General features: G+C 42.6%; 2 protein-coding genes across 5 annotated transcripts in view; both read left to right on the top strand.

Annotated features, from left to right (window-relative positions):
* The window catches only part of TTLL1 (TTL family tubulin polyglutamylase complex subunit L1), a 123,849-nt gene extending 117,584 nt beyond the window's left edge, over positions 1 to 6,265 (top strand). The window contains exon 10 of the mRNA XM_084811227.1: positions 6,157 to 6,265. Within this exon, the coding sequence (XP_084667353.1) occupies positions 6,157 to 6,265 (109 nt within the window). The remainder of the gene's footprint in view (positions 1 to 6,156) is intronic.
* The window catches only part of PACSIN2 (protein kinase C and casein kinase substrate in neurons 2), a 47,114-nt gene continuing 34,003 nt past the window's right edge, over positions 6,157 to 19,267 (top strand). For 2 of the 4 annotated variants that reach the window (XM_084811217.1, XM_084811215.1), the window contains exons 1-2: positions 6,157 to 6,272; positions 12,088 to 12,200. In XM_084811217.1, the coding sequence (XP_084667343.1) occupies positions 12,141 to 12,200 (60 nt within the window). In that variant the 5' untranslated portion in view covers positions 6,157 to 6,272; positions 12,088 to 12,140. Of the gene's footprint in view, positions 6,273 to 7,206; positions 7,905 to 12,087; positions 12,201 to 19,267 lie in introns of those variants that run through there. The other 2 variants (XM_084811216.1, XM_084811214.1) reach the window with 1 other exon arrangement.

The raw sequence follows: 19,267 nt of genomic DNA, 5'->3' as shown, positions 1-19,267 counted from the left end.
CACTAAGTGAGGACTTTGACAAAAAATGCTAGCTTTCCCCTCACAAATGTCTTTGTGATATCTGGACATTACAGGGGGAATTTAAGAATAAAGTTTGCTGGGGACTAACACAGGTTTGGGTATATCCACTCATGGTTCAGGTGGCAAGATGGCTGGTCAGGAGGGATGATCGAGCATGCAAGCCTGGCATAGTTCCTTGCAAATAGCCTCTGATCTTGGCATTTCATTCTGAGCAAGAGAAAATAACATGTTCTTCGTTTCTCCCTTTGGATTAGTTTGCAAGTCACAATAATCCAGATTTTTTTTAAAAAACTTCTAAAGTCTGGGTTACAGTGAACGTAGCAACGTGCTGGTGCACACTGCCCTTCTTAACAAACCATGATGTGTCAACTATGAATTCTAGCATATCTCCCCCTCAACAAGCCAGAGAAATAGCCTGACAACAAACTGTGGGTTATTCCTCTGTCTTGTCAGGAGGAGAGAGAGACAAGCCAGAGTTCCCGGTTTACAACATAATTCCAAACCTGGGTTTTCTGACATGGTACCCTCTCTTGGTGCCCACCGGGCTCCCTGCCCCTCCTGCTTTTTATTTTTGCATATTTTCTTTTAACTGGAAGGCTGGCATGCTGCAAAATCAAATGCTGGCCTCTACCACCATATTTATTTCCAAAACTGCTTCTGGGGTCCACAAGGATCCCAGAGGCATTCATAGGAAATAAAAGTGGTGGGTGATTATAGGCTGTTCTGAACTGTGCCCAGCAAGCTTGAATAAAGGTAAGCTGGGGGATGGTAAGGAGTGTCCTGGCGGGCAGGGGGCAAGGAGCATCCTGGAGGGCTAGTGGGGGTGGTGGGGAGCAAGGGGGTGTTTTGCCTGTGCTCTTCATGTGTGTGTTAGCTGGTTTGTTTTTGTATGGTGTGTTTTTCATCTGGATTTTTTTCCACTGTGGCTGGGTGTTTTGCCTGGATGTGTGTGTTTCTCTGAGCATCACCAGTTGCCTTTTGTGAAAAATATTTTGTTATGCCTTGGGGTGGGGGGCAGATACGTGATTTGGCATTTGGAGCTCAGACTCCAGCTTTGCCTTGTATGCAGTTTTTAGGCCAAATTACTGCTCTCTGAGCCTCATCAGTTTGCCTTCTGTGAAAAAGGTGTTGGAGCAAAAAACTGTGGTTTCAAGAGCGGCGTTGTGTTTTTGAGCCCAGACGCAATGTTTGCCATGTATTTAAGTTCTTGGGCATGTTACTTTTCTTTTAGTGTCACCAGTTTGTCTTTTTGGAAATGGATGTTTTGTGCCACACCCCCAATGGAAGAAATTTTCCAAATGGTCAAATCCCCCATGGCGGCCATTTTATGAGATGGCACTCCCATTTTATGAGATGACACTCTCTCAAAATTCCAAATGTGCCCACTGATCCAGAAATTTTGGGGATCCCTGTGCTAAACAAACCACATATTCACAATAATTCTGAATTTTTAAAAAAACTGGGTTCTTGTGATGTGTGAATTAGGCCTTTATCTCAAACAGTTCTAGGAGGAGGAAGTTGTGAAAACACACAGCCATGAAGAAATTTTGTGTATTCTTCAAATGCAATAAATGAAATAGTAAGGCAAAACTAAGGAGTAAAACGCCTGGATGGAATTGTGTCAGATTGAAAGCATTGACCACTAGTATGAAGTGTCCATTCTACTTATCTTTGGATTTTTCTTAAAAGCCAGGAAGAACGGAGATGAATATATTGAATTTGAAGTTCAGCTAATCTGCTTGAATCATATATTTGTATAGGAGCCTTATTATATAACAGGGTCATGTGAACACCCAGGCAGGGAAATGCTTCACTGTAAAATAATTCTGTATTACTTAATCCTAAAATCCTAAATTTTTCTATTTCAAGCTATTATAACTTGCTTTATTTTGACCTGATTTCCTCAACCAGCCACTCTTCCCATGGGGACATACCCATTATCTACATTCTTGCACCTATAGTACTTTCTCTGGTTAATATTTATGGAATCTTGCTGAAATTTACAGTATCTTATGTGTTTATTCAGAAGCAACTTTCAGTGGTTCGGATGAGCACAGGGGAAAAGAAGCCACCGTGGCTTTTTCCCTGCTGCATGCGTGCTGCTCATATGACAGCCATTTCCCTAATTACCATAGCGTGGGTTAGTGTGTGATTTGAACCATGGCCTGTTGTAGGGGTAGTGGGGTGGTTTAGAAGCCACCCCCACTGTGCACCTCGCCAGGTTTAGACAACACGTTAACCTGTGCTGCGTTGCAGGTAATTAGGGAAATGGCAGTTGCATGAGTGGCACTCGGGCAGGGAAAAAAAGCCACGGTGGCTTCTTTCCTCCCTGCGATCGTCCGAACCCAGCCACAGAGTCTTACTCCCAAGTAAATGTATATAGAACTGCAGCCTTCTTTTCCCAGCGTGCTTTCTTACAACATTAATAGTCCCTTTAAACTTGGCAAAAATGGTTATAAATTCATCTTTAATGAATGTGGATTAGAAAGCTGCATACCCCTGATACTGCGTGGATAATGTCCTAAAGTTCTTGGGAATATCCAAGTCCTTAATGGGGCATGGTCATAGGAGCTGCCATTATATTTTCCTACCGTCACCTCAAGCTCCCATGAAATGATGGAATGTCATGATGGAGTGGCAAGGAGGATGGTTGGCCCTGGGAGGTGGCCGCCAAAATAATTCTCCCTTGAAACCTCTGTCCCACCATTTTGCTCCCCTCCTCAAAAAATTTAGTGGGTTTTATTTAATGTGGCCCACTATCATAGTACATTGGGCTGGCCACCCTCATGATGCCCCACCATCTTGTATCTTGTTAGCTTCTTGCCTAGAGATGTAAAGGCTCTGGAAACCCCCCTGAAAAATTCGGGAAAATACAGTTCCTCCCCTTTTCCCCCAAGGACTGTTTTTGTTTTTTCTGAAAAACTGAACAGCTTTGGATTATGAAATATTTTCTTTAAAATTTAAGACAAAATATGTGTATATTGTTACCCAGCCTTTACTCCCCCCAAAATGATTTCTTAAAACTATGTAATAAGAACACTTTTACTAGAAATGTAAAATGTCTGGAAATAATGAAGCCATTGGGAAAATGTTTTTTAAGCTACTTTGTAAGATTCCTTCCATAGTTATTTCCTTGCCTCAGTTTTCTACCCACTAGTCACGTCCAGGCTGGACTACTGTAATGCGCTATACGTGGGGCTGCCTTTGAAGACGGTTCAGAAACTCCAGCTTGTGCAGAATGTGGCTGCCCGAGTATTGGTGGGGGCGAGGAGATTCAATCATATAACACCTATACTGCGCCAGCTGCACTGGTTACTGCTGCGTTTCTGAGCCCAATTCAAAGTGCTAGTTTTGACCTTTAAAGCCTTAAATGGTGTGGGACCAAGTACTTGAAGGACCGCCTACACCCATATCAGCCTGACTGCACTTTAAGATCAGAAAGAGAGGCCCTTCTCATTTGCCCACCCATGAGAGCAGTCAGGTGGGCGATCACACATGAGAGGGCCTTCTCTGCAGTGGCCCCACACCTTTGGAACAAGCTGCCATTGGAGGTCTATGCTCCGTCATTGCAGACTTTTAAGAAGGCTTTGAAAACATATTATTTTACCTTGGCCTTCTATTGATATGATGGCTATTGTTGCTGCTGCTGCTGCTGCTAACATCGTTGTTGATTTTATTGTTGGCTTTTATTGTTGTTTTATTGTTTTTATATTTTTATCATGTTTAATATTTTAATTGTTTTAATGTATTTTATTGTTGTAAGCTGGCTTGGGAGGGCTTCTGCCTGGGAAGGCGGCTAAGAAATATTTTAAATAAATAATTAATAAATAATATTTATTTCACTGCTTATTAAAATTATTGATCTAAAGTATATTTTACTGATAGACATTTCTGCATAGTTTCCCAACAAGTGAGTCAGTCACCATTGTGTATTCTTGACTATAAATGTGCATTCTTGACAGTTTGGGTTTTGTTCTATAGAGTCCTGTGTTTCTGATGCCGTAACAGTCATTCAATGTAGTTCTAATCTATTCAGATAATAATTACAAATTTACTAATTGAGTTCACTTTTAAAAGTTTTAACATATACTGATAATTGTATGTGCAAACGAAGTCATGCATAAAATAACTTTAGGAACAGAAAGGCTGCTTTATGTTCCTAAAGCAGCCCTCCCCAACCCGGTGCCCTCTGGATGTTTTGGACTACAGTGCCCAGCATTCCTGACCATTGGCCATGCTGCCTGAGGCTGATGGGAGCGGAATATCTGGAGGGCACCAGGTTTGGGAAGGCTGTCTTAAAGCAACAAAGTTACTTTTGATCTGCAAAGAGCACAAAAAAAAACCATATTGCTTACCTTTCAATTTTCCCCCAAATTTCCATTTTTTTCTGGGAAAAAAAAAGGAAAATGTATTTTTTCCCCCTACAGCCTGAAAATTTCCAGAAATTTTACATCTCTGTTCTTGCCTGCTCTCCAGTCCTCTTTCTTTACCCACTCCTTCGCCTGCCTGCTTTATGGTTTCAGAATCCAGCCCTATCATGACAACTTCAGTGTTTGGGTGAGATTGCAAGGCTGCCAGCTTTTTAAAAGGAGTAGATGAAGTCTTGAAAACGTTGGTTGATGCTCAAAGTAAAGCCTAAAAAAGTAACTAAACTGTCCTTGTTCCTTGTCCAAAACTTTTTTCTACTCCAAAGCTGTCTCACTTTACCATCTCCCTGAAGAGTGAACATGGGTTCAGTTTATCTTAAATGAAAACCACATCTCTCTCACTCTCAGAACCTTAAAGGAGATTTTAAAGAACATTATTGGGTGGTTGAAAGGCAGGGAGAGCTTATCAGTGCCACTTGTCTGGCTTCTGATTTTTTCAGGTTGTCTGGCTTCTGATTTTTTCATATGGCTTTGTTTTATTAAACTGAATCTAAATGTATGATAGCTCCTTTTATAAAATAGTCTGGAGGACTGATGAAACACAGCCAAATTACGCTTATTTTACTGTAGTCATCCAAGAAAACTGCCAGGGTAAGTTCCCCGTGCTGAGGAGAAGGTGAAGTCAAATCTGAAATAAGATGTATTAAAGCACTGGTGGTTCTTTACTCATTGTATTGTAGGAGAGTAGGATGACTCATTGCTAGCTTAATGTTGGTATTTCAGTATCTGGTTTATTTCTGTGTAAGTAGAGATTCTTGTGTAGCTGTTGCCATGACTTCATAATATTTCCCTAAATATGTTTGTTCCTACTTTCTCCCCATGTAGCACTGGTGCTGTGTACAAACCTTAACATTAGTATTCATAATTTTATCCATGAGAAAATGGTTTGTTAATTAAAAGTACTTTTGACTTTTCTGTTTGGAAAGTGTGTGTGTTGGTTGCAGTATTAACCACTCTCAATTTCCTATGTTATGTAAAAGTTACATAAAAGTAAATAGTTTCACAATGTTGGTGTCCTAAGCCTTAAAACTATTGTATAAAATATAAAAAGGCATTTCAAGTACCTGTATATTTTGGAGGTCTTAATGACTTTCTTCAACACATTTAATTTGGGTTATTAGAAATGTAAATAGAGCTTATTCAAGTTTAATTTCAAGAATAACTGATTAAACAATTTATAGAAGAGCCCCAGGATCTTTAAAAATATTTAGGTTTGTCGCTAGGCATCCTCACTTTGCCATTTGGTTAGGACACTCTTGTTCCTTGAGGTATTTAGTTAAGTAGATGGTTTCCCTCTTTGACTGCTGTTACTTACATGGTTTTATATTGTTGAATCTTCATTTTATTGGCACTGTTTTAATAAATGTTATAGTTTTTACGTCATTTTGGGCAACTTCTTGGAGGAGAGAAGAGTGTTATAGATGCAAGTAAATAAAATCTATTGTTATGACCTTGTTCATCTAATCCCTGCATAGTGAGATAATGACCATTCTTCAGTTGCCCTGAACACTTTTGGTTAATTTGTGGAGAGTAGCCTTGTTTGCTGCCTTTACTGCAACAGGTGAAGTATTTTGTGGCACCTTAAAGACTAATTTATTCCAGCAGGAGCTTCCCTAGGCAAGTTACATCAGATGCTTGGAGTTAGGGATGTCAGAGAAATCCTCAAAGGATCGAAATGACACCGGATTTCTATGAATCTGCCCCACAGAATCCACAGAGGACCAGCTTTTCAGAGTTGTGCAGATTCCGCGGAATACTTTTGGAACCTTCCAGAATTGTATGCAACTTTGGTCATACCAACTACAGAAGCTGAGTAAAAATACGGTAATGTATATACCATTTTTTAAAAATGCAACATTTTACACATCTCTGACCTCTCCTCAGCCTCTGTGGTGTAGCAAAGTATGCAAAATGTTATGTACCAGCCACAGGCCCGTAATTGTGCTAGATTTTTTTGCGTACTTTTCCAGAGGCAGAAAAAATCCTCATCCGTCAATGATCAGGCAGTGCCTCACAATCCACAAAACACAAATGGAGTGGATTATACAAGATCCTTATGTCCCTACGTGGAGTAGACAGTGAAGCCTTGCAAATAGGTCTATAACTGTCTAGCCATAGCTTTCTTTTGCTACCCCACCTGCTGGTGCATGTTGTTGTAAATCATTTGTGAGATGACCATGGCCTGGGATGGGGGTGTGGGGGACGATGACCCATTTTCATTCAGTTTACAAAAATGGCCTTGCCAGTACACCTGAAGGTAATTCAAGCTCAAAACAGGAGAGTAGGAAACTGGCTATTTACAAGCCTGTTTACTCTGAGCAGTTGACACACCTGTGGAAATGGGTGTGCTTGGATTATTGACCTCCAGGTGTTTTTTGTCTTGCCCTATGAAACAGATTTATTACTCCTACTGAACGTGTGTGTGTGTGTGTGTGTGTGTGTGTGCGCGCGCGCGCCTGTATTCCACAGTTTAGTTGTCTACGTCATGCATCTGACAAAGTGGGTGCTTGTTTACAAAAGCTTGTGCAGCAATTCAATTTTTGTGGTGCTATCCATTGTTGGTATCCAGATGATACCACTTTGATGGCTGAAAGCAAGGAGGAGCTGAGGAACCTTATGACGAAGGTGAAAGAAGAAAGTACAAAAGCTGGGTTGCAGTTAAACCTCCAAAAAAACAAGATTATGGCAACCAGCTTGATTGATCACTGGCAAATAGAGGGAGAAAATGTGGAGGCAGTGACAGACTTTGTATTTCTAGGCGCAAAGATTACTGCAGATGCTGACTGCAGCCAGGAAATCAGAAGACGTTTACTTCTTGGGAGGAGAGCAATGACAAATCTTGATCAAATAGTGAAGAGCAGAGACATCACACTGACAACAAAGGTCCGCATAGTTAAAGCAATGGTCTTCCCCGTAGTAACCTATGGCTGCGAGAGCTGGACCATAAGGAAGGTTGAGCGAAGGAAGAGAGATGCTTTTGAACTGTGGTGCTGGAGGAAAATTCTGAGAGTGCCTTGGACTGCAAGAAGATCAAACCAGTCCATACTCCAGGAAATAAAGCCAGACTGCTCATTTGAGGGAAGGATATGAAAGGCAAAACTGAAGTACTTTGGCCACATAATGAGAAGACAGGATACCCTGGAGAAGATGCTGATGCTAGAGAAAGTGGAAGGCAAAAGGAAGAGGGGCCGACCAAGGGCAAGATGGATGGTTGATATTCTGGAGGTGACATGCTCGACGTTGGGGGAGCTGGGGATGGCGACAGCTGACAGGAAGCTCTGGCGTGGGCTGGTCCATGAAGTCACAAAGGGTCTGAAGTGACTGAACGAATAAACAACAAAATCCATTGTTCTCTCAAGCAGATGCTAAAAGGATGGCACAGCAATCTTTGGGTGCAGCGGAGATGGGGAAAACCTTTGCCAGTCTAAGAGCTGGAGCAAGGCATGGAGCAGAGAGGTCAGAATTCATCCAGAACACTGTTTTCAGCAGGGTTTTCTGGGAAGACTGCTTTCTCCATGCATGTAGCACAGTATGGGGGAAGAGTTCCATATTTGTACAAAACTTGAAATCATGAGAATAGACAAGGGTATTCAACTTGTGTGAATGGCATGTGTGTGAACACAGCTTGGAAAAACTCTCAATTGCAGTTTGGCTTGCTGAGCTATGAGTTGGGAAGTCCCCAGTTCAAATTTTGCCTCTGACATGGGCTCATTAGATAACCTTAGGGAAGGCACTGTGGCTGGGTTTACATGTCACTTTAAGCTATGGAGGTTTATAAGCTACTCACAGTAGCTTATAAACAGCCATGGTTTATCATGTCGTCTGAAAGTGGTTTTCACCAACCATGGTGGATGATTAAGGCAAAATAAGCCACCCTGATAAGCCATGGTCTGCAGTGAGGTTTATTTACACCATCATGGCTTATCATGTCGTCTGGCACTTCACAGTGGCTTAAAGGGTGATTTAAAGATCGCCTACAAAACCTCTGCTGCTGCTTTGCTCCAGCCGGCAGATCTCTGTTTCTGAGATCTGCCCAGCAACAGATTGTGCTCTGGGAAGGGAAGGTGAAGTGGGAATGGAAGAGTAGCAAGTGGTTGGTACCTGTCAGTTTTCTGTGAAAAAGGAAAGTTGCGCAGTTATCCAGTATAGCATTTGGAGGCTCCCCATGAGGAGACCCCACGTATAAAATTTTGCCCCCAAACTGTCAAGGAGTTAGAGTCTGCACCCCCTTTTTTCTTTTCTGGTCACTTTCCCATGAAAAAGGAAAGTTGGGCAGTTATCCAGTCCAGCATTTGGAGGCTCCCCATGAGGAGACCCCGTGTATAAAATTTCACCCCATTCCAGCAAACTGTCAAGGAGTTAGAGCCCCCCACCCCCTTTTGGTGCACATGGGCTGGGATAAGGGAGCAGCTTTGAAAACTGGCTCGGAAGCAGGCAGTGGGAGAAGGGAGTGGGAGCAGGAAGCAACGCCTTGATCACTGGGGTGCTGCTGGTTGGGTGGGGCAGCGGAGGAGCGGAAATGTGGCTAACAATTGGCACCGCACCAATAACCGCGGGGATCCCTCAGAGACAGGAGAATACACCCCTAGTGCGAGACAGGCCACTTGGAGACATGCGAGTGATGTAGTCATGGCGGTGCAGGGGATGCTGGGATTTGGTTTCCAACGGAAAGGAAGCTGGGATGCCATCCGCCCGAGTGGGAGGATTGTAGAGAGAGGAGGGGTGAAGGCATGGAAAATAAGCTACGTAGCGTAGCTTATTTGTCCAATCATGAGGGGGATACAGTAGCTTGTAAGCTACTCTGAATAGTTTATAAACCATCACGGCCCAAAGTGATGTACAAACCTAGCCTCTCTTGCAGTTCTGCCTCCAATATGGGCGAGACAGTATTGCTGCTGTATGTTCTGTTCACACGGACACGTAGCTTCTGTGCATTTATTTATAACAACCAATGTGGGTCTAAGGGGTGGTGCGCACACAGAGGATTTATGCACCATGCTGTTACTAAAATGGGAATAACTGTTTCTAAAATGGGGAAACTATCTCAAACATTTGTGCAAAATCCAAAAATATGTATCTTGAAACAGATGTTTGCTCTCAAAAACACATGCATGCAGATTCATTAGAGGAAAAAATTGGCTTGATTAGTATTTTCCCCTGCCCCCCCAGCACTAAGAGGCCTAACTTAGGAGATAGAAGAAGGCTAAGATTGGGGAAATCAGTGTTTACCAAATAAAGAGGGCAAGGGTGCCCTATGGAAATGGCAAAGCAGGGGATTGGAAGGCTGTATTGCCAAGGAACTTCACATGCTAGTGAAAATGGTGTCCCATGGGGGTGGAAATGGATAGATTCCAGAACAAGGGGAAAGAAATAGAGGAGGAGCACTTTACCTACCTGACTTCAGAGGAAAGGGAACCCAAAAGATTTCCTAGTAGGCTACCAAAAGTTAGGAAAATGGTGTGGGGACAGCCTACCCCTGGGTTTCTCAGCTTTAGTTCAGAATTACACACTTGAGCAATAGCTTCTTGTTGCCCTGGGCTTGTAGACGAAGGGCTGCACCGCATCGTCTGCAGACATTCAAAGGAGATGTGTCTGAGTGAAGACGGGGAGACTGAACACAGGTTAAGCTGTTACTAGGGACCCTGGAGCCACCACAATTTTGGTTAAAACAGATTTAGATGGAGCGCCTTGCGAATGGGGCATTTCATTAAGTTTGCAAATAGATTCAGAAATTTGGCACTCAGTTTGAGACTTTTTGGTAGCCACTTCACAGTCCTCTGTGCTGCCTGCAGGACCAATTCTATCCTTTGGATTTGGAACAGGAAACTCAGGTATAGGTTGCAGTCCCCTACCAGGCACCGAAATGTTTGTATAGAGCTGGCAGGCTGTTCTGTGTTATGCATGGAATCCAGCTTTGGACTCAATGGGGAGTTTTACCAGTGGTGGTGGTAAAGCTTTCTTTCTGGCTGTATGAGACAAACGGATTCATCTGGTGAAAGTGAGGCAGGAAAGTGGCCCTGGAAATGTGGGTTAGATTCCAGAGAAGGACAGGGGAATCGTGCTAGGAAAGTCACAAGGAATGATACTTAACGTCAGTCAGACCCCTAGTTATCCTTAGAGCTAAGACATATCAATGTGAGGGTTGCCCAAACAGAAAGAATGAACAGCGACGGCTCAAATGTCAAGGCAGTTATGGGGTTCAGGAAAAAGGGAACAAAGTTTAATAGCTTGATCCAGGATGGGTTAAAACAAAGGGAACAATAGTTTGGTTCTGGCAACTGAAGAGAAGGTTCATGCCAGTTCCTTGCCTCTTGATTGATTTCTCATCTAGCTTACTATACAGAGTTGCATAGCAATATTCAAAGCAAAAGGTGTCATCAAGAATATTCAGGTAATGCTTGACCTGGCTGTTTTTTCTGACAGGTAGAGATGCTTCAGGATTGGACCATGTTTCCCACCTGGCCTTTTGACTGGCCAGTTGAAAGGCCCTGTGGGTTAGTCAGCTGGGCAGTGTCTTAGCAGTCGGGCAGGTATTTGCATGTCTCCCCCCCCACACGCACACAAGGGGAAGAGCCTTTTTAAAATTTAATCAAGCAGGAAGCAAGTATATTCTGTGCCAGAGTTTAACAGCATTCCTGGCAGCTCTCAGGCTGTGCCTTCCAGAACAAAATGGATTCTTAAACCAAGATATGGATAATGCCAGTTAAATCCATGGCACACCATACATGTGTCAGAGAGCCAGCACATTTGGAGCTCATCTGTAACTTGCTGATTTGAGGTGGCACAAACCTCATGGGCCATTTTAAGCCTGCAGACTGGAGGTTCTGCACCCCTGTGGGAACTGGTCCCTTCCCCACTCTTAAAGTTAAGGAGGAGTGTGCCTCTGAGCATGTACAAAGTGCCTTTCCCGTCTCGTGTTAATGAGCAACTGCAGGTTGTACTTGTTCACGTTTACTTAAAAATGAGGAGCAGTACTTGCATGTTCTTCTTCGTGGTTTCGGTGTATTACACCTACGGGTTCTACACCTGCACAGAACCGTATGTGGAATAAGGGGTGGAGGCAAGGGCTGCGAAGACTTTTTAGCTGGTGAGTTCTAGGAGGCTATTGCTGGGTGAGGAGAGCAAAAAGTACTCTGTGGGAGAAGTAATTTTGCACATGGGAGAGGGAGAAAAACTAAGCACATTACTGAGCACCAGAAGACAGAGAGATTGAAAATGGTGTGCCCATGCTCAGTGCCCTTGCATCAGCCAGATATGCAGTATTCCTAGGGAGGGGAAAGGGAAGAAGAAACCCTTGCTGATACCATTCAGAACCGCAGAACACAGAATCCCGCTCTGAAAAGTCTTCTCCGGGTTTTTCTGGCAGTCTTAATTAATGTGCTGTAATGCATCCTCCTTCTGGACATCAGACTTCTGCACATTCTTACTCAAGATAAAAGATGTGCCCCTGTTGAGTGGTTTTGACGTTACATTTATGTTTGTCTTGAGTATTTTATTCTTGTTAGCTGCCATGAGGGCTTTATAGAATCATGTTTAGCACGATATAAAACTTAAAACACAACAAATGGATAATCATTTTTTTTTTAATAAGCAAGTTCAATTCTTATTTTAGCTGATCTCTTTTTTTCCCCCCTTGCAGACTCTGAAGAACCTGTATTTACAAGACACCAGATTGCAATTTGGCATCTTGAGATGTCTGGCTCGTACGATGATTCTGTTGGAGTAGAGGTTTCTAGTGATAGCTTCTGGGAGGTAATCTGAAAAAAGTGACATATGTTACAGTACTATGACTTAGGTGGATGTAAGCACCATCAAGCAAGATGTTGCCTAGGCATACCTTATTGTGGCCCTATATACATTTTTAAACCCTAAGGCTGAAAAATTGTACAAGATGGGCCTTGTTATCTGTCATGAGAGATCTGTTACTTCTGAATGTGTATTCTTAAATGAAAACTTTTATGCACGATGAATGACAGGCCACAGGCAATTCCAGCACCGGTTATTTTGCATAAAAGTCTCCCTTCTCACTGCTGGGGCGCCCACAGGGAGAAGGGAGACTTTTCTGCACAATGACCGGCAGCAGCAGGAAGGGCATTGCCACAGCTCCTTCCCTCCCTGCTGTTGCCACTATTGCCCACCAGCCGCTCTGCATGACTCTCTCACGAGAGACAGCTGTGCAGAGCGGCTGATGGTGATGGGAGTCCATGAACTGCCCTGACTCAGCACAGGTCGAGTCAGGCCAGCTCACCGGCAAGCGAGATCGGAGTCCGCTGGGCTGAGCACCAAAAGCTCAGCGGCCTTGACCCCCCGAATGGATTCCTCCAGCATCCCTAGAATAGGGTCGGAGAAGAAATGTTCAAGGCACAGTTCTGCTTCTTATCATTGTATGTAGGTGTGAGATCAGGTAAAATACTCTGACGGTTAAGTTTCCTTGGTTTCTAGGATGTAAATATGCAAACCAGATGCTTAATTGCAGCCAGATAATTTCTTCTGTTTCCCTTCTCCCTGCAGGGGTGCTAACAGGGAGAAAGGAGACCTGCTCACAACGACCAGGCACGGGCAATTCCAGCGCTGGTCATTGTGTGGAAGAGTCTCCCTGTTGGCACCCCAGCAGGGAGAAGGGAGCCTTTTATGCAAAATGGTCAGCGCTGGAATTGCCCGCATTGTGCATAAAATTTTCCCTTCTCCCTGCTGGGGCATGACAGGGAGAAGGGAGACTTGCAGAGTCTGTGAGTTTTGGCTCGCAAGCCGAGCTGGGCAAATCCGTCGAGTGCCAATAGGGCCAGATTTCCCCACACTGGACGTCCCTATCCTCTTCCAGACCCACTCATTGCTTGCAGAAGGTAATGGACAAGTGGGACATTCTCTGTTTGAAGACAGAATGCCTTGTCTTGGTATGGGCTTTACCTTTTAAGAGTGGGGAGGGAAAGGAGAAGAGCGCATGAGTTTGTGTTTGTTATCTGTCTGTTGCTGCAAAAAACTGTAGTCGGTGAGCTGTGTCGGCATCGCAAATTGTGCAAACCTGGGCTTACAAATTCGAGGGCAGATCTCTGCCCAGTCATAAAGCTTTCTGGGCAACCTTGGGAACTTACTGTCTGTTTTAATCGACACCTGCAGAGCCCTGCAAGCACAAAATGAGAACCTCTATGTAAGCCACATTGATTTCCATGGAGGAAGAGCAGGATACAAATGTGACATAGATATATAAGAAAGAAAATGAAGCTTCACTGGGCAAATGACTAGTGATGGCAGCAATTATTTATTGAATCCCTAAATCTCAGTATTAAGTGGTAGTTTTCTCTATCCATGGCGAGGGGAAGGACATTTTGCATAGCGGGAGCAACGGGGCAGCATGCACTAGCCCAGTTCTTTGTGTGTGAACTGGGCCATTAAGTCCTTGCACACACAGCTTGAGTCTGATCATTTCCCAAACATGTGTAAAAAAACAACCCTTGAGAGTCCAAAGAGTGCTGTGTTAAAAAGCTACCATTATCAGGCAGCAAGCGCTCCGGTCTTCTGCAGAGTTTTCTGATTCCATCTTGGCTCAGGCATTAGCAGAATGCAAAGGTCTTCCCCATGACTGTTTTTATTTCATGCATCATGAGGGCAGTGAGTGTCTGATGGACAGCTCTGAATGATGAGGTGTAGTCCACGTGGAATTATTCCTACACAAGCCCGGCTGTAATGGACAGATGTTGCACCAAAGCCATGGTATTGCCATGGCTTTTGTGCAACTTTGGTTTTTCTGCCTTTGGTGCTAAGTTTTTGCCGGTTGACCCTAAGGCAGTGGAATGAGCGTGGGCAAACTGTAGCAGTATAAGGAGGGAATCACTCACGTGGCCTCTTTGTAAGTCTTGGATATTCTTTGGATGAAAGCATTTGATAAACATGGAAGGCATTCCTAGATATGTACCATGTCGGGCTAACCTACAAATCCACTTTGGTAGGCACTGGTGAGTTAAGGTCACATATGTTGGGGAGCTCTGTTTTCTGTGCAGCATCAAGGAAAATGCAGCAGACAGCCCCTCCCCATACTCTTTAAATACCCATGTGTCAGTATTTACAATAAATAAGCCATACCCTGATGGAACTAGACCAGAATGTAGGAAAATTAATTTCGGGGTGACCCACAAATTACAGGCATTCTACATGCACGCTAAACTCTATAGAAATCTTGATAGATTAAATTATGTCACATACGTAGTTTTCTTTAGGGTTCATGGATTCTTCCAGGACATAATATATTGGTCATATGAATATTATGAGAATAAAATCCAAATCATGATCCAGAGGCACAAAACTGAATGTAATTGAAAATAGTTATGTCTAAAGTTGATTACCCAAGTAGGGTTTATTTTTATGAAGGCTCTGAAGCACCCTGTGGGAAAAATAGCCTTTTAAAGCAAAATACATGCCTGTATCCAGCACAAATAAGGAAGGCAATTCCAATATCTGTTTTTTTTTAAACATAGAATACAATGCCAGCTTGAGGTTTTCCACTTAGTAGAGAGTGCATGAAAGATAAGGGAAAATATATATGTTGCTGTAAATCACCTTAGCTAGAAAACCTTGTCTGGCATGCATTTTTGTTTATCACACTTTGTTGTTTTAAAAAATGTTCCGATAGTTCACTTTCCCCAGCTGCTTTCCTACTTTCCATTCACTTTCTTTCCTCTCTCAACACCCCCAGTCTTTACAAAAGTATTTCTTGGTCAAATTAATTGAATATCAGTAGACAGGAAACTAACTGCATGTCCTCTGAGAAATGGCTGTAAAAGCTAGATGAGCCATGTATTGGAGAAATACTTTCAGATGAAGCTTTCTTTTTTCATATTCCCCCGATCTCTAATATTGTTCCAAAATTAACTTAACTTCATTTTTCCAGCTTAGCTTCTAAATGTCCTGTTGACTTTTCTGGTAAAGGAGGTCTCCTCTTTCTAGAAACGGAGAAGACCAAATAGAGGGGTAGCTGGTTCAGATGTAACAACCTGAGCTTCATAAATTTGGCCTGTACACTCCCCTGCCCCTTCTGTCACGCATTGGCTTCAGCATCTCAAAACAGGAAATTGTAATGTAATATTAATTTATTAAACAGAATCAATTTCATTTTGGATGTAATGGGGATCTGTAGTTTACTTTAAACAGAAGTGAAGCACCAAAGCCAGCGCATCAGCAAAGGAGGGGAGAGGAGAGGGAGCAAAGTGTGGGCTTGACACCTATAGCCAGCTTCATACCCTCAAGCTAGGATCATTATGTCTGAGGCAACCCAGGCACAGTAAATACCACTTTTTACTTGTATTAGTATCTGCATGTTAAAATCAGGTGCCCATGCTAGATCAGTAATAAATTATAGGAAATGAGTTGGATAACAGATATGCCATCGGCTTGAAATAGCTGTGTGGAATGGTGAAAATGGTACAGCGGTCCGAAACCATGTTTTTGCCATGATTTCTGGTGTTTGTTGCTCAAACCTTAGCATTTCACCTTTCAAAGATAGTCTTCCACTGCTATTGTGTTTGACTGCATGGCTCCTTAGAGTCATTATGTTGTATAGCAGGAGTGCTGATCTTTTTTTCAGCCCGAGGGGTGAATTCCATTTCAGAGAAGCTCTCGGGCTCATTCCTGAGGCAGGCAGGGCTGAAGGCAAAAGGAGCAGCAACCCATATACCAAAAATGCTGGCATAATTAGCTTAAAGGTCTTACTGTCAGTGACATAGCCTTGGAGAGGCATTTACGCCTTTTAGAATGGGGAGAAACTGTGCAAAGGCCAGGGAACCACCAAACAATCAGTTGGGTAGGGGAGCGGGACCAGGGGAAGGGGCATGGCCATCAGGGGAACCTGAGGAGGGATGGATTTGGCCCCTGGGCCTGAGGTTATATATAGTAAGTCCAAATGGGTTCATTACATTCAGAGCAGTGACAATTTCCCCAAAAGCAGACTAACCCATGCCATACAGTGGTATGTGGTCTTGAATATGGCTTCTAAGGTCACTTTTGAGGTGGGCATCCACTTACATCCTTGTCACCCTATGTACAATTGAACTAGCTGTGGTGCTTGCTTTTAACATGCCGATGCTGGTAACTAATTTTCTAAAGCTCCTTCCTTCCTTCCTTCCTTCCTTCCTTCCTTCCTTCCTTTCCTCCTCCCTTCCTTTCCTCCTCCTTTCCATTTTTTCCTGACAACAACCCTATAAAGTAGGTTAGACTGAGAGTTAGTGACTGGCTCGACATGGCTTCATGAACACGTATCTCCGGAGTCCCAGGCCAACACTCCATCGGCTACACCACACTGGTTCTAAATGGCTGGCATACTATAGTGTATCAGTGTTGACCTTGGCAGATGAACTGACTACTATCACAGCAAGAAATTGTGATTTCAAAAAATCTGGAAACGAGAGGCAACACTAGTTTCTGGAACAGGGCAGGTCAATGGAACTCATAGAAAGGGGCTGTTGCATAAGTGATCGGTTCCTTTTGCGCAAGAGAACCCATGGGGACACAGGGGCACTATAGGATACTGTCCATAATTTAAAGTTAAGGATCCAAATATCTAATGGGCAACTGTGGACTTACCTCAATATGCAGAACACATTTTTAACATAATTATGGAGAAGTCACACTATCATTGACTTATCACCTATACATGGAACCGACTTCTGCATTGCCATCTCTGCTGTTGCTATGAGCAGTTCCACCTGGTCTTGGAGGACCAGGAAGTGAAAGAAGGTACAAAGCTGCAGTAGTGCTGTAGGATTCTTTTTCCTGGCTGGGAAGGTCATAGCGAGGCAATCTGGATCATTTTTACTTTTGTCAGCCATGTTCAGGTTTAAAATAAAGAGAATCAACAAAGAGAAATTAATAACAACTTAATAGGAAATTCATAATAGGAAATTAATAGGAAAGCACAGGTTCACTATAGGAATGTTATGATATACTGAAATTGAAGAACAATAGCTCCAGGATGATCTTTGGCAGAAATTCCAAAGAAGATGAATAGAGACATACAGGCAAGAATGGTCCAAACCGGGTTTGTGTGAGCTGAAAGGAACACTTAAAATTTCACCAGCAGCAAGTTGTTGTTTTATCAGATTAAAAAATGGTAGCCTCTACATTAAGAAATATGCTTCTTCATTGCATCAAATATGTGGGGTTTATGTACTTGTGTAATTTACCTTGTGCTGTGACAAACAGCAAGATAGCTGGGTATAAAGTAGTGGATTCAGTTGTTTACTTATTAGGGTTAGTGAAAAGAAAAATGAAAGGAAAGCACCAAAAACATTAAATCTGCTGACTGAAGCATATTTGACTTTGTATCCACAGCCAAAAGTAGCTGGCAACCATATGCTCACGCTATCTTCACTTTTCTAAATCCACCCTCCCTTTCCTGTTAAGTGTGGTAAATACTAACTATAGTTTACCAAACCATCTTCTAGCATTGGTTTTTAAAACTAACTTTAATGTCAGTGCATGAATAATGCTTCGCCATAGCGGGGGGCGGGGGCGTGTATGTGAGCCTTTGGTATGCTTCTAATTTCTTGGTTATGGTTAGGAGAGAGCTAACATTATGTCTGCACTAGGCCACATTAGATGTAACCTGGAATCTGAAGAACTGCACAACTAATTCCACATCTCAAAAGGAGGTTGGGGGTCATGTTTCTTAATAGTAGATCTTTATTGCATAGTAAACTGCTTTTGAAACCCAAGGGGACTTTAAAAAGCACTTTGATATTACACAAGGATCTACTGTTTAAAAAGAAAAGGCCAGTTGGGTGTGCCTAAGCGCTTGGGTGTGCTGAAAGAAGCTCACTGGATCCTAGATCCTTCATAAGCTAATCAGCTGTACTGATACTGGTGTGTGAAAGAGTAAAGGGTTTCTTCTTTTAATTATTTTGTAAACACTGAGCTTTTTTTGTATTTGATTTTCTTGTTCATCGTGTAGGTGTATATTTTGAAAGGAGAATGTGCCTGGTGGAAAGCTGAGTTTTCTCCTTTCTACATGATTTATGGAGACTTGCAAGTAAAATGACAAAATTCCATGTACTTCTAAATATATGAAAAACTACTGCAGTTAAACTCGACAAACTTTCATGTTCTGCTGCTTGAACAAAAATATAAAACTTAACAAATATTGCAGCATTAAATTGGCACATTTCATTTGATGTCTAGAAGAGCACAGATATTTATACCATTACGCCAGATATCCCAAGCAGATCTTCATCTTTGCATGGGATAAGCTCAAGAAACCAACTGATAATGTCTATGTGCTTAGTAAAAAAAATAGGAAGAATAACTCAGTTTTAGGATCTTCTTTGCAAAACAGTTCCTTTATTCCAGTTTTGCTTGTCGAACAGAGTGCAAAGATTAAAAAGTACAAAACACTCTCAAAGCCTGTTTTTCTTGATGACTTCATGGTGTTATTTATTTATTTTATATACAACAGTTATGCAGATTCCGGAGCAGTGAACAATAAAAGAATGATGTTGCATGAATAAGCCTGGAATGAGTCTTAGGCTTGCACGCTAGCTGATTAGTTACTTTCTGGTTTGGGGGGTGGGGGGCAGTACAGTTTGCCTTTGTATACAAATATACAAACTATGGTTTGCATTTTTGCCCTTGACTGTAAAGCACAGCAATCTGTGGCTTTCTGTGGCCAGAAAGTAATTGACTGAGTGTATAAGGGAAGAAGCAGGAAGGAGCATGTTCTGTGCCATCCTCCTAAAATAATTCTGTCTATTTTTAAACTGTAAAAACAAAGAACTGTGGAGTTGCAGCCATTGGAAAAGCGGCAGTGTCTAGGACAAAAGGAAGGCCTTAAAGCA

This window comes from Heloderma suspectum, chromosome 7 (genome assembly GCF_057233095.1).
Source record: "Heloderma suspectum isolate Gila_16-S chromosome 7, 16-S_ref, whole genome shotgun sequence".
Taxonomy (NCBI): Eukaryota; Metazoa; Chordata; class Lepidosauria; order Squamata; family Helodermatidae; genus Heloderma; species Heloderma suspectum.
Note: the sequence above shows the minus strand (reverse complement) of the source record. Positions and strands in the feature narration are given on the sequence as shown.